Source organism: Macadamia integrifolia, chromosome 9 (genome assembly GCF_013358625.1).
Source record: "Macadamia integrifolia cultivar HAES 741 chromosome 9, SCU_Mint_v3, whole genome shotgun sequence".
Classification (NCBI taxonomy): Eukaryota; Viridiplantae; Streptophyta; class Magnoliopsida; order Proteales; family Proteaceae; genus Macadamia; species Macadamia integrifolia.
Genome location: NC_056565.1, coordinates 7,516,512 through 7,531,391, shown reverse-complemented (window position 1 = coordinate 7,531,391; position 14,880 = coordinate 7,516,512). Strand labels below are relative to the sequence as shown.

At 37.5% G+C, this 14,880-nt stretch overlaps 1 protein-coding gene across 1 annotated transcript in view; it reads right to left on the bottom strand.

The window, feature by feature from the left end:
• Nucleotides 1–305: 305 nt before the first annotated feature.
• LOC122088015 (ABC transporter D family member 2, chloroplastic) overlaps nt 306–14,880 on the bottom strand; it is a 20,365-nt gene continuing 5,790 nt past the window's right edge. The window contains exons 6-10 of the mRNA XM_042657154.1: nt 10,201–10,429; nt 8,136–8,374; nt 7,730–8,054; nt 4,389–4,657; nt 306–745 (exon numbers count right to left, since the gene is read on the bottom strand). Of these exons, the coding sequence (XP_042513088.1) occupies nt 554–745; nt 4,389–4,657; nt 7,730–8,054; nt 8,136–8,374; nt 10,201–10,429 (1,254 nt within the window). The 3' untranslated portion in view covers nt 306–553. The remainder of the gene's footprint in view (nt 746–4,388; nt 4,658–7,729; nt 8,055–8,135; nt 8,375–10,200; nt 10,430–14,880) is intronic.

Genomic DNA, 14,880 nt, shown 5'->3' with positions numbered 1-14,880 from the left:
TTCCCACGTAACCAAACAAGACCATATAGAATTTATATCTAGCTTTTAGTAGCACTCCCAATCTGATGTAGACCAAAATAACACAAAGAGGCTATTATATAATGTAACCATATTGTACCACCACCGAATTTTTTATTCCAAATAAATGGGGTTGGCTACATGAATCCTTTTTCTCCATTCAGCAAAGCTTTCAAGACATTTAAGGTGGGGAGAAGGAAGAGCTAAATCCATGTCTAAGCAATAAGAAAAAGCAGGCAAAGGAATGAGACAACAGTATTGGTGGCTGCACATCAAAGAATTGGGCATGATAAAATCTGGTTGTAGACAACAAATACGTGTGATATTTAAAGATTTAATTACATCGAATGCAAAGCAGAAACACAACCTGAGAACATATATGATGAATCCAATATGCAACATGATTGTTTTCACTAAATGATCACCAAGTAGTACATGGGAGCAGTCTCTAGGAAAACATGTGCCAGGCCTATTTTCTACTTTTTATCATCAAAGCATCCTTAATTCCTTACCTGCCTTCTTCTCCTTCCTACAGCTATAATGTTGGATTAGCCCTCTTGTATGTTGTGTCCTGATTGATTGGTTCAAGGTGCCAATTGGATGTGCCATTGTCAGAATCCATCTTGGATATATGTAAGATCTTGTTGTGGTAATTATAAAGGGTTCTTCGATGACCAATGCTGATATATGTTATGCCTGCTGCTTCAATCTGCTTGTATAGATGTACCTTCCGGAAAAAAAGAAGAAGAAAATTAGAACTGTAAAAAGCTGAAGATTGCCATTTGTTAGAAATGATAATGGAATGACATCGAAACAGTATGGCTTTTCTAGCATATAATTGCTTCCATCTTTCTCAAAAAATGAAAATGTGCTTATATCAAAACTATTCATTTGTACTTTTTATTCTAGAATTTTGTAACTAGTGTTGAAATGTATGTACTTCAAAGTCTCATTTTCTCAAGGTTTTATTAAACAGAGTCGAACAAATAATCTACAACATTTCTTATGACCTGATAAATTTCAGGGATGTGAAATGCTAATATATCACTGATGTGATAGATAAATACAGGAAAAATGATAGAAAACCATAGATCCAAGATACAAGGTAAAAGACATAATTCTCAAAATGTACATCACAATTTCCTGATACTTGCTACATGGTAGGTTGGATGGGGCCCAAACTTCGTGGACAGGTAGTTCCCAGGGTCCCTTGCTCATAGACCAAGTTTCAGCCCATACATAGTTGGCAATGTGGCATAATAAAGCTTTGAAAATCCATGAAGAAAATGAAACTATTGAAAACAAATGTATGGCTGAAAATAAAAGGGAAAAATACCAATACATGGGAGATATATGATTGAATTTCGCCCTGAAATTGGACAGATGGGCAATGCAAGACATACCTATTTATCCAAGGGTGAGAGTCACTGCATCAACCTTCCATGTCGTGCAATATGACAACTTCCCATGCATGGTATCAAGTATTGATATGGCCAATAAGTATGGCTATGTTGATACAATAAACACATAAAAATTTATGTACAGGACCAATACTGTACTAATATCATAGTTGTCACGGTGTCAAATCGATCCAAGGCGGTGGAGGGGTGGCTAATTGATTTGGTGATGAATTGTCCGTTATGGCGTTGCCATGGCTGTCAAATCGCCCATATATCATTTTTTATTTTCCCTATTTTCTAAAGTTATTTAGTATACTATTTTTTTTATTTCCCCTATTTTCTAAATTTATTTAGCATGCTACAAGCCTACAATATATACCATATAACATATAAAACCAAAATTAAGCAACATCAAATCATCAAAAATCAACATAGCCTTGTCAAAATCACCCTGCATTTTACAAAAAATCGACCGCCTAGTGAATCAGGCGTACCTGGCGTCCATGGCGATGCCATAGCGACGCCTATCAGCCAATGACGACCGCCATTTGTGAGTCACGTAAATCGTAGCACTGCCATGAACTTCATTTTCAGCCAGGACACCAAATCGCCGCCTTGGCGAAGCCATGACAACTATGAGTAATATAGACTGATACAGTATTGATATGGACCAATGTACTCAATACAGGCTGCCAAAACCCAAAAAAAAAAAACCCAGTTTTTTGAAGAGAAATTTTCCTGCTCTGGTCTTCTTACCAAAACCTCAGTGGATCCCATCCACACTAAAAAATGATATAGAAGGATGCATCAAAGCTCATCAAAGTGGAGGTCAAACATTAAAAGCTTCCGATTTATATTTGTTTAAAAAAAAAATTCCCTTTTTGAATCTAGGTTTTTCTTACTTGTTTCTGCCAAGTATCACATCTAAACTGAAAAACTGAAATTGGTTAGGATCATCTTGAATGATTTCTGATCTATTATTCTTAATAATTACACACTACTTCAGGTTTGTTTAAAATGTTACTAGTACAGTGTAGTATGTTAATGTTTATATACTTGATGCATGTGACTATATACTACATATTATATTTATACTTACATATTTCTTGCTTGGTTTTGGACATCTAAGGGTTAATTTTAGCTAGTATCCTAATACACAAATAAAATTTTCTTTTTCAAATCTTCTTTACTTAATTGCTTCTTAGTACTCACTAATAGGTTTGATATTGCATTTGCAAATGAAGATTTAAATCACATTGATGTTGCAAAGACAGAGATAACCTGACATTAGTCGGGTATCATTATTTATTGTTTGTTTAAGATGCACAATGCTTAAAACACTTGTTTTGCATTCATAACTCTGCAATATGTCTCTGAAACATATCTTAAAACCATAATGTGACTCTGGGCCACCTCAGATAAGAATTACTGAACCAACCAAAACCAAATTCAGACTCAGGGAAGTTTTCCAGAATTCAGGAGAAAACCAATAAAACAGAATCAGAAACTCAGATGTAACTGAAACTCTGGTCCAAGGCTTTCTTTTAATGACAGAATCAGTTACCAAAAGCCTAGGGTAATCCAGTGGTTGGAATCTAAGATCTGAAGAATCCAACAGTAAATACAAATTCCATTTACATAGTATCAGAACCAGAACATGGAGAAACCTATTAACTTATCAAGCACAACTCAGAAAAAGGCTCAAAAACTGGTTGACGGTCTTATCAGCAAAGGGGAATAACTCCAGAAAATTCCATCCAATTCCACCATATCTTGAGATTTCCTACTGGAACAAGGAATCTCAAGTATAATGACAATCGATGGCCAGGGATTGCTGATCTTGGAAGGGTTAAAAAAATATGAAGAAAAAGCACTGTATAAAACCTAATCAAACATCTAATAGACACCAGAATTAAACCAACAACAATCAAGAATCAAAAGGAGGAGCATATGCACTATGCAGGGTTAATAATCCGACTTGTAATCTTAAGAAGAAGAAGATAGAAGAGAGGAGAATAATATGGCATGGCCTGTAATGGAATCACCACCAGTCAGTCTGTGAATCACCAAAGTCCACAACAGAGGTCACTGCATCACCACAGAATAAACGAAGGCTGAAGCCAATTCACATCACTCAAAGAGTGTGCACAAGGTTGGAGCCTATTACAAACTTATATAGAGAGTGGCAGAGTGCTTAGTGAAGCAGACACTAAAAAGGAAAGGCTGGAGCCAATCCTAACCATAATAGGAACTAAAAATTGAAATAAAGACTGACTAGAACTCCCAAACTGACCATGAAACAGAAAACCAAAAAAAAAAAAAAAAAACCCAGGAAAAATCCTTCTAATCACAAGCTATACGAGTAGTCCTATATGGACCAGGACTTGCCGAAACAGAATAGAATTAGGACTGGAATTTATAACCAGGATTCCAGCCAAGTTTTTTTCTTTACTAGGGAACTAAATAATAAAAATAAAGAACAGCACTTAAACTGACCAGTCTTGAACCAGAAAAATGGTCCAAAATCAAAACCACAAGGGGGTTTTCTGGTCTGGTTTTCTCCCCATGCGTTGGGTATGTATGGCCTGAGCCTTGAATCTGTATCAAACCAGCTTTCTGCTACACTTTAATGCTGATACTTGACACCTTGCTCCTATATAGGCTGTCCAAAGAACCTTTTGCTTGTTTGAAAACCTACCCTGGCTATGAGAATATATAATCAAGAGGTCCATATTTTTCAGCATTTTTCACTACTTAGGACCTCTGCATGCAAGGATTATTCGGTCATAACTTCAACCTCATCAGAAAAGATAAGAACATAAATGTTAAATGCTTCGAAAATTTGCTGGGCTTAAGCTTGTGTTTTGCACTGAATTTTCTCCTAGATGCATGGATACAAGCAAAATACATAAGCAATAACATCAGTGTAATAGAACCAGAAGTATAAATAAACTATGTAAAGTCCTATACCTCATTGTCTTCATCTAAAGCGCTGGTAGATTCATCCAATAAAACCAATTTTGGTTTTGAAAGTAGCAAGCGTGCAAATGCAAGACGTTGCTGCTCACCAAGGGAGAGGACACTAGACCATTCAAATGTACTATCCAGGCCATTGAAACGAGACAGAATGTAACCCAAGCGGACATCCTCTAACACACGAATAAGATCATCTACATTGGGCTTCGGCATTTTAACCACATCCTTCAGGTTTGGTGCTTGCATCAAGAAAGGCAGCGAACCTGTAAGAACAAATTTAAATTAAACAATTTCAAGAGGTTGTTCATTAAGTATGGACAAAGTCCAGAAAAAAATTGTAATAAGGAATGCACCAATTTCACTGATAAGGAAAGTAACTGATTTATAGTCCACAAAATGATATGATCCAGAATTCCAGAGGCAACATGTAGATTAAGATAGAGGACCTTCCTGAAGATTTCAGACTACAGGAGGTGAAGACATGAATGAACTCCATGTGCGTAGTTCGGTCCTCATATTTCTACACTTACAATGGCTAACCTACCATGCCACATTTACATGGATGGACTTGCAAGCCATAATAAGAGAAGCCGATCAAGAAAATAGGCCCCAAATTTAGTGCAGATGCATGGAACTGAATGGAAATGAATAAACTACCAACTCATGGTAAAAGAAAGATCCTAGAGTGCAAGAAGTTTCTCATAGGCTGCAACATGGCCATAAAATGAAAAATCCACAGAGATCACCAAGTCATAGTTCAAAATTTCAGTCAAAATACAAAAAAATCAATGATTTATCTCAGTTTCAACCTTCGTCAAAACAAAACAGCAAGTGAGTTAACAGGTTTACAAGGTTTCAACTGACATTTCGATTGATATACCTAAATGTTTCGGTCATCTCTGAAACACTGATGCCATGTTTTGCACAAAGGTTGAACTTTCGATTGCAAGAGGAGTTTCAACCGAAAAGGAGTGGAACTCATAGACATCTAGACTTTTTGCCAAATTGTTTCAATTTTGTATCAAGACATTGTGGACTAATACAATGCATCACTTTGATCGTTTGCTGGATTTGAATCAAGATATATGCAATATTCGAATTTGAAGGTAATTCTTTTTTACTTGATATTAATTTTTTCAAAAAAAAAAAAAAAAAAAAGGAAAGATAAATATATATTGGTTGGCCTTCAATTCTTTATATGTTAGACATCATAGGCCGATCAATGACTTCATAGAGTTGGATTTAATTTTATGTTTTTTCATTTTTTATTTTCTAATTTGAAAAGTTCACTTTCATGTAACTAATTTTTTTACAAAATAAGGAAAATTTAAACTGATTGGTGTACACTTTTACATACATTGGTTGATCTGCAACTTCACACAGTAGGATTTTATTTTCTGTCCAAAAATTAATTTTTAAATTTTTTATTTAACCAAAATTTTAATAAAATAATGAAAACTTTTTCTTTTTTTTTTTGAAAAATCATGAAAATTGTGGAATTATGATTATGTGTTTCCAACTAATAGTGATTATAAATGTGTTGTTCCTTAATTACTTTTTGTTAGTTAGGTCATTAATTTTTTAATATTAAAAATTATTTTAATTGGAAAAACAATATAAGACTCGGAGGAAAATTAAGAAATAGCTTTCTCATTGTTTTATAAGTGTTAATTGTCATAGAAAGCAGAGATTGCAGAATGGCTAATCAATGCCAGGGGAGGGGGAGACCGCATATGGAATCATGACATACCTATTAGCAATGACTATGAGCCCGTCCGATTCACAAGAGAGACTCAGTTTGATCATGCTACATAGGATGACAACCACGGTGTACGTGCCCCTGATAAAGCTACTCGAGAGGTGTGTGTCATCAGTTCAAACCAATTGAGGCAGAAGATAGCATGGAAGTAAGAGTTACAAGCTTGTCTGGCACACTTGGAAGCATAAGTCTAAAGAAGGGTGGTGGATAAATTAGGTATGGGAAGTGGCATGCACCCTCATTTTCCGCAAGCGCTCCAATTCTGAGTACGGTGGGTATGGCGGTAGGGTCACTATAGCTCTTCTTCATTCCCCACCGTGTACGAGGGTCAATCAAGTAACAGGTCGCCTATTTTGGAGAGCTTCTCATACCCAGCCGCGCCACCCCAAACCGAACCATAACAACTTGGTCCACCAAGTAGTTATGATGGGTCCACATATACACCTTCACAGCCTAATGATCTATATTCTAGGTTGGTACCCTGCATAAGTTGACGATGCCACCTATAATGTTGTTGTGCTGAACTTCAAGCATTTCTTCAGGCATAGTATGACATGGCTGGCTGTTGTCATCAAGCCCAAGGCTCAGTTCCAACAGTCCCCGAGGCAGCATAATGATTATGTGGCTCTCCTCTTAATAGCATGTGGTATTGATTTTTATGGTCGTAACCTTATAATGTAAGTGTATACATTCTGACAATGTATTGTCAATTTTTATAATGCTAATTCCAGTTATATGGTTCTTCATTCCTATTGCATATTTCAATTATCTTATTGAATGTCTTATATAAGACAAAATTATGTGTAGAAAATGCTATATAAGAGAAAGGATACAATAGACTACAACATATGCTAGCAACCTCGGATCCAAAGCCAAACTACCACTTTGGGATTTTTTATTCTTCCCATCTAGTTAATCAAACATTAAGTAAACATGATTTAATAGGCACTACAATAAGTTTCAGTGCACAATTCCATCATTTGGTACCAAAATGGACCAATTTTTTACCCATTTGCATACGATGGTACATTTTGGTTTCAACCATAATCAAAATCCTAATTGAAACTGAAATAATGAAACCTTGCACCAAGGTAATATGGCGAACCTGATAATCTGCGGTGACTAATGGCATTCCAAATGGTCATCGAGTTGCAAACTAGTGATTTATGGGTTTCTGCATAGTCCATAGCATGGCATAGCTTGCAATGAACCATAGGATTTCACAGTGAAAACTCAGTGCAAATTTAAGGCTACTATAGTCAAAATGAGGTAAACCATGGAAAACAAAACTTGCTGTCCCCCAACCCTTTTTATTCTTACTCCTCTCTGAAACTTAAGTCACATAATGCTTCTTGCTTTAATATAAGAACACTCTCAATTCTACCTATGAATTGAAAGCTCTGAAAATATAACTTTTAAAAATCTTAAAGCTATTGCATGCTTTCTTCCTACATGATGTTTTTACCCTGATATTTGCTATACAGGAGAAGGATAGGGGAGATATGGAGCCCTTTTAAATTCGCAATCTCAGCTGCCACACGTAAGAAAATCAGACTATCTAGATGAAAATGCGTACCTGTGAATTTGGTATTCTTTGAGAATGGAACTGAATCTCCATTCCATGTAGGATAAAGTAATTGCTGACGAAGTGTTCCCAAAACCATATATGGTTTCTGAGGAAGGAAAAATATGTCTGCACCTTTTACACCTCTGTAGCTTTCAAGTTCTCCATCCATATTCAATGCACTATTTACTTCAAGAGGTGTCCTATCTGGAGAAAGGGGTGGTTCAGGACTGTCTGCATCTTTCATATAGAATGTGATCTTCCCTATCCCTGTACTCCACAGACCAGCCATGGCTCTCAACAAAGAAGTCTTACCACTCCCACTAGGGCCTGTTATCTGTTAACAAATTAATAAATTATAGTGAGATCTTCGCATCAAAGAGCAAGTGGAGCCAGCTCAAAGCAGAAATATACTCACCAGCAAGTGGTCCTTTGTGTTAACCTTCAAGGATAAGTCCCTAATAAGATTAGCTTTACTTTTTGGTGTTTGTAGGGTCAAATTCTCAATTTCAACTAACTTATACCACTTGTCCATTAGCATAGATCCATTTGACTGTATAACTGGAGAACTTTGTACATCACTGTATACAATACTAATCTCCTGAACAGGGTCTGAAAGTTGAGAGACACCATGCTCCAACACATCATTGAACTCACCTACAATGTGAAAAACATGGAAATTAGAAATTTAGTAACTTCGCTTTTTCATTGCTGTGAGGAACAGCGACATGGCGGTGGCTTATAGATGGGTGGAAGAAGTATTACTGCAGAGACTAGAGGGTCTTTAGGTGGGCTAGTGTTTTGGGGTATGTCTCTTTTTTACCTTTTATATTCTTTATTTTGTCTTAATTTATGTTGTTGAACCCTTCATTTCAAACCAACATTCTCAGAATTCTCTTACTTTTTTTATTTCTTGAACAAATTTACTGAAGAATAAAATTAAAATATTTAGTTACCCACATGCTGAAGAGTTTCTTCCAATGGCATATTAAGGTAAGGGAATATAAAGTGACAGATCATGGAGACGATAACTGGATCCACTAATAAAAACAGTGGCAAAAAAGGTCACAGAGAGACAGATAGAAAATTTAGTTAAAGCATCTGACTCGGGTCACCGTATACTCCACTTTTTGCAACACGATTCTGAATCCACTCTTCTACCTCTACCACATGTATATATTTACAATCCTACATTTCATTCTCTTATACGTGCCAGCAACGTTTGTTTTCTCCAGTGGATTATTCCAATTGACATCCAATGCCTATGGTGATAACTCCTGTCCAGTAAGAATCACCAAATCAGACCTACCTTACAAGAAATGTTTAAGCAGTTTAAGGCAATCCACATTCAAACTCAACCCAAGGTTTGGTTTCAGAAGAGGAAAAAAATTCAGAGGGTAAAATCAGAGGGGGCGGGGCGGGGGGCGGGGGGTGGGGGGAGAGAGGAGCTGACAGCCACTGCATCTTGCCTTCTTGGTCGTATTGGAACAGATACTCTACTGATTAAATTGGCTGATTTTTCTGATCATCCATCAGCTTGTAAATCCAATCCGAAGAAGATCTTCGGAATGGAAAAACCACTAGTGTTCTAGGAAGATCCTTAAGAGATCCGTGGAGAGTTATTAGACTACATGTTTCTAGCTGAATACTGCATCAGGTGCATGGTGTGGGTTGGGGAGGGGGGGGGGGATCATGGATTCCGAAGTTTGCCCCTTCCTATTTATATGTATAATATATACACATTAAAATTTCTTTGGGTTGTGATTGCCCCCGCCTGCCCAACCCACCCCCCCCCCCTCCCCGGAGATATGCCAGTGATAGTGTGTTATTTCACTCTTTTATCAAGCCTTTTAGGTATTTAACGTAATGGACAGATTTGCCCTTCCTTTAGATCTTAATTTAATATGTGGAGTTCTTTTTTTCTGTTCACATTTCAGTAGGACTTTGGCTTATAAATATTGGTTAAGGGAATAAGTTCTTATCAGTTTATCAAAATTCAGCAGTTTTAAGGTTCCAGCCCTCTCTAGAGCTTCTAGATGCTTCTTTTCTAGGTTTTCAGACAAGAAAACCTTAGTTATTTGTTTAGGCCTTACATGCTAACATCACCACTACATCATAACTAGTATTAGCCTGTTACATATTCATTTTATTATGTCATCAAACATAGGAGTATAGACCATTAAGGGGGGAACTCACTGAAATATTTCTGTTGATTTTTATGTTCCCTCCTTTGCAAATGATTAGCTGTGTTTGGATCAAAACTACCTCAAAACTACTTTTTTTTCTTTCTGTGCATGCTGTAAAGTCAAAATTTTAGGTACAGCTGGTGGTGTATTTCTCCATTCACCATTTTTTATGTAAAGCACTTTGCATTTCCCATTGATGGAAGATACATAAAAACCAAAAAAAAGGGGGGGGGGGTTTAGGAGTACAGACATTAGATAAGCACAAAAAGAAGGGGGAAAGAAGTTTGTAAACTATACCTAGTCGATCGATTACAGCTGAAAAGGCACTGATAGCCTGAAATTGGTAGACAATGAGTGAAAAATCCCCAAGGATATGATTAAAAGCAGATACTGACTGGTTGATGACTCCAAACTCAATTTTTCCTGAGAAATACATTGGAGCAACAACTGCAGCAGGAAGAATCTGAATCAGATAACGATAACCATTGGTGAAGAAATCCAGATTTCGAGAAGAAATCAACAATTCCTGTAAAACAAACAACAGAAATGAGATCAGGATCAAGATAATACATGTGTACAGAACCAAGAACAAAGGTAAGCAAAACACCACATCCACATTTCGATGAACACATTTTCATGTAAACAATAACAAATACAGGAAAAGCAGTCAGATGCAAAACATGGCCATATAAACAACCTATGTAGGGTAGGGACACCTCATTCTAAACATAATTGACTATCAAATAAACCAAATAATAAGAACTTGTTTCTGCACTCAGGAAAATACATTTTTAAGTGACAGTTTCCTTCCATAAAAAAAGCAGAGGTTCATGATCTATAAACGAGAAGGTTTTGGGCCCTCGAGAGCCCCCCACCATGGTTGGCCGCCCTGGAGTGGTGTTTCCACTGCCGGAGCCTCCCATTCCCCCTCCCCCTTCCCCTCTCCCTTGCTCAATCCCCTACCCCATCCCCGGGGTGGAGTGGCTAGGAGTTCCCTCTTTGGTCAGCCTCGCATGCCTTCAGGGGAGGGCCTCCCTCGCCATTTTGATTCCCCATCCATTGTTGGGAACACTAAGGTCGCTCTATCTCTGTCTAGTTTGCTGGACAACGAAGCAAGAAAATGGCAGAAGCCGCAGAACTCTTTGGTTGCCACATCATTGGCAACCGACCTCCCTTCAACATTGTCAAGCTTTCACTAGCTAAACAATGGAAAATGCATGGGAATTTGGATACTTACCAATGGACAATAGCTTCTTGATTTTCAAGTTATCTGAGGAAGAAGACAAGATCCACATCTTTGAGGGAGGGTGATGGAGATAAGTCACTTGGGCTTATTTTATTGCAAATAAGCCTTGGGTTGTGTTATATATGTGTTGGGCCTTTGGTCCCATGGGTTTTCTTTGAAATGGGCCACTTTAATGGGCCTAAAATATGGGTAGAAGGTAGAAAAAAGGGATTTAATTCATTAGTTTAATTAGTTGCTATTTAATTCAATAAAGGCCCATTAGGCCATTAGTCGGTTGTAAACTCCTATATGGACTATTAGTTAGTTAGTTAGTCCTACTCCATGTTAGAATCATAAAGTCAAGTCCTGGTCCTCTTTTGAATTCCTAGTTGCAGTAGGAGTGTCTAGTCCTATTGGGAAACTAGCTCCTAGTAGTAGTTTGATTGTTATTTTGCCCTCTATAAATAGAGTGGCCTATGTAATTATAATTGGAGATTTGAATGAATGAATTATTGAGTGATTACTCTTTAGCTAAAAAAACTGTTATTGAGAGGTGAGATGCCTAAACCTTTGAGGGGTGTGATACCCAACACCTGAAGGGTGAGATATCCATTTCTTTATTCTCTTTCACCCTTCTCAACCCTCCATCGGTTCTTCTTTTTCTATTTTTATTTTCTGTTTATTGTTATTAGAAGTTCAGACCTATTAAAGCATACAAAATCAGAATCAGTCAGCCAAAGAGTTCTTGTTCTTGAAGCTAATCGACCCTCATTGCTACCCAAGTTTGAGATTTGATCTGCAGATCCTTTAAAGACCGGTTCTATATTCTAAGAAGATCAATCGATCCTCTTTTGAAGGTTATCTAAAGAAGACAAGCTGCTGTTCCTGCAGAATTCTTTACATTCTCTCTCCTAGGTCTGAAAATCAAGAAAGCACATAACTCCATAACCAGCCGTCAAAATCCCTTTATATTTGGGGGGTTTTGTACCCTCCCTAGTGACTATCTACACCCAAAAGTGCAGCTCAATCGGACTCCCACAGACCTTGCTGCATCTTTCTCTCTCTCCAGCTCTATAGAAGGTCTTTCTCTCTCCTATCGGGTTGGGTTTTGGACTGGTTTTGCTCCTATATGAGTATTGTATCCTTGGGGTTTATTTGATGGTCTTATTTCTTTGTTTCCTACTCCTATTTGTATTGTTTGGGGTTGTAAACTGCGGTGTTAGTTACTTGTAATCTACTCCTGCATTAGAGGGCCTTGGTACATCAGTAGGAAGCCCGTCATCCTCCGGCAATGTGGGATCAATTTCTGTAACTCCATCTTACCGACCTCAAATCCATCTCACTTTGGATTATCCTTCATGGCCTTCCCCAGCATTTTTTGTTTAAAGACGGTTTCAGCATTGTTGGTTCTGTCCTGGGGGAGCATTTGTACACCACAGTTCAAAAACTTGCCAAAATTTCGCTAATTTCGACATGTCTGAGATGAAATAGGAGCCGAAACCCAATCATTGTTTCGTTGAGGAATACAACACTACATTAGCCCACCCTCTACTAGACATTTTACCAAACACCTTGAGCCCCAACTAGAGATCCCTTACAATGATGAACTTATATGAAAATTGCAAATCCCTCACCCTTATATCACGATTAGGGGGAGTGTCCCTATCGTGATGTGGTTACGTTTCCTTATTTCTCCTTATTTTGTAACTAGGATTGTACTCTAAGTAGGATTCCTACTTAAGACTTTGTTAACCAGTAATATAAATACAGGAGGGAGGACCACGATAGATCACTTTCTGAATCTCTTGGTTCAGCACATGGTTCGAAATCTCGGCGAAATTTTGGAATTTCGGTCTTTTTTTTATTTTTTGACCGAAACGAAATTATATACGAAATGAGATGTATGCAATGTTTCGGTCGAAATTTCGGTATTTTGACCGAAATTTCTGTACTGTTTCGGTATCTCGCCAAAATGGTACACTCCATGTGTTATAAAAACCCCATTTTGTCGAGACACAGTCGAAGGCTATCTCGGTGATTTTGGTCCAAGGAGGCTATTTTGAAGGGAAAACACTCCTTCAATCCTCTAATTAGCCACATCATCATACTCTTTGAATTCTATTGGACTCCTACAAGAAGATCTATACATTCAAAGCCTAAGGAAGATAAAGTTCTTTCTCTGAAACCATTTTTTTTAAATAGTACATAAATACTTGTTGGATGGTTATAGATTTTTTATATGTTAGACATTAGAGGCCGATCTATGACCTCACGGAGTCAAAAAAAAAAATTTGTACATAAATATATTTTTTTATTTTTCTGGTTTAAAAATTCATTTTCCATTAACATAAATTGTTACTTTTTATGATAAATATTGCTTTGACGGTCATCAACTATATATATGTTAGTCACCAATGGCTGTTCTACGACTCCATCAAAGTGAAATCTTTTTCCAGTCGGTAATTATTTATTTTAATTTTTTAAAATTATGAAAAATAGATTAATAATTGAAAAATATTTAAAAAAATAGGAAAAATTCTGTTTTGATTTTAAAAATAAAATAAAAATAGGAGATTAATATTAAAGTGTTTTTAAGCATACTATATATTTGTTATGCTATAACATCTTTGATTTTGTTGTATAATGTCATTAAAATATTTTCTAAAATTGATTAAAAAATAATTTTATGTAAGAATAAAATATAAGCAGATACCATATACTTGTAACTTGATAATGACATTCTTTTTCTATGCATCAGCATCAGGGTGACATAAAATGGCTAGAGGAAGGCGGGAGAAGAGTGAGAGGAGGTGGGAAACAAGATCGTAGTCGTGATAGTGGAGAGATTGCATGGAAACACAGAGAGCCGATTGATGGCGATAAAAGGCATACAAAATGCAACTACTGTCATAAGAGGTTTATGGGTGGTGGGGCCACAAGACTTAAGCAACATCTGGTTGGAAATTCCTTAGATGTGGCTAAATGCAGAGAAGTGCCTAGTCAAATTGCCAAGGCTATAGCTAAAGACATGAAGCGGGAATAAGAGAAAAGCGGTAAAGGATAAGCAGAGGATAGAGTTTGAGGAGGCACTACATACTCCCGTGCATCGATATAATGATGATAGTGATGATGACAGTGATGACCCGATGCATGTGCATGATGACATAGAACTGAGCAAGAGGCTAGAGATTGGCGGCAGGTGTAAGCATTGAGCCTACAGAGTCTTCATGAGGAGACAGAAAGGAATAGACATGGAGGAGCTGGTCCATCTAGAGCAAGAGGTAGTGGATTGGTCCATTTCATTGGGTGGTCGTACCCACACCCAGACTCAGACACAGCCACATACACAGACACAGACACATGGTTATAGTGATGGCGATGGTGATGGTGATGGTGATGGTGATGGTGATGGTGATAGATTTGAAGGAGTTCGAGAGCAGTATGTGCAGGATGATCCACAGCCAGAGCCGGTGTGATTCACTGGGGAGAGTCAGTTTGAGTATGCCACATAAGATTCTAATCATGGTGCACGTCCATCTGGTGGAGGGAGGAGTTTAGGTTACAATAAAGGGCCTCGTCGTCGATTCGGTGAAGGGCAACGAGATTGTATGGACATCGATAGTCTATCTACTTCTATTGGCAGAATGAGTTTCAGTGGAGGGAATAGTCATCCGGACAGTGAGAATAGAGGGAGTGGGCAATGGCATGTCCCATCATTTACTGGAGGGAGCACTTGGTCGCAGTATGATGGA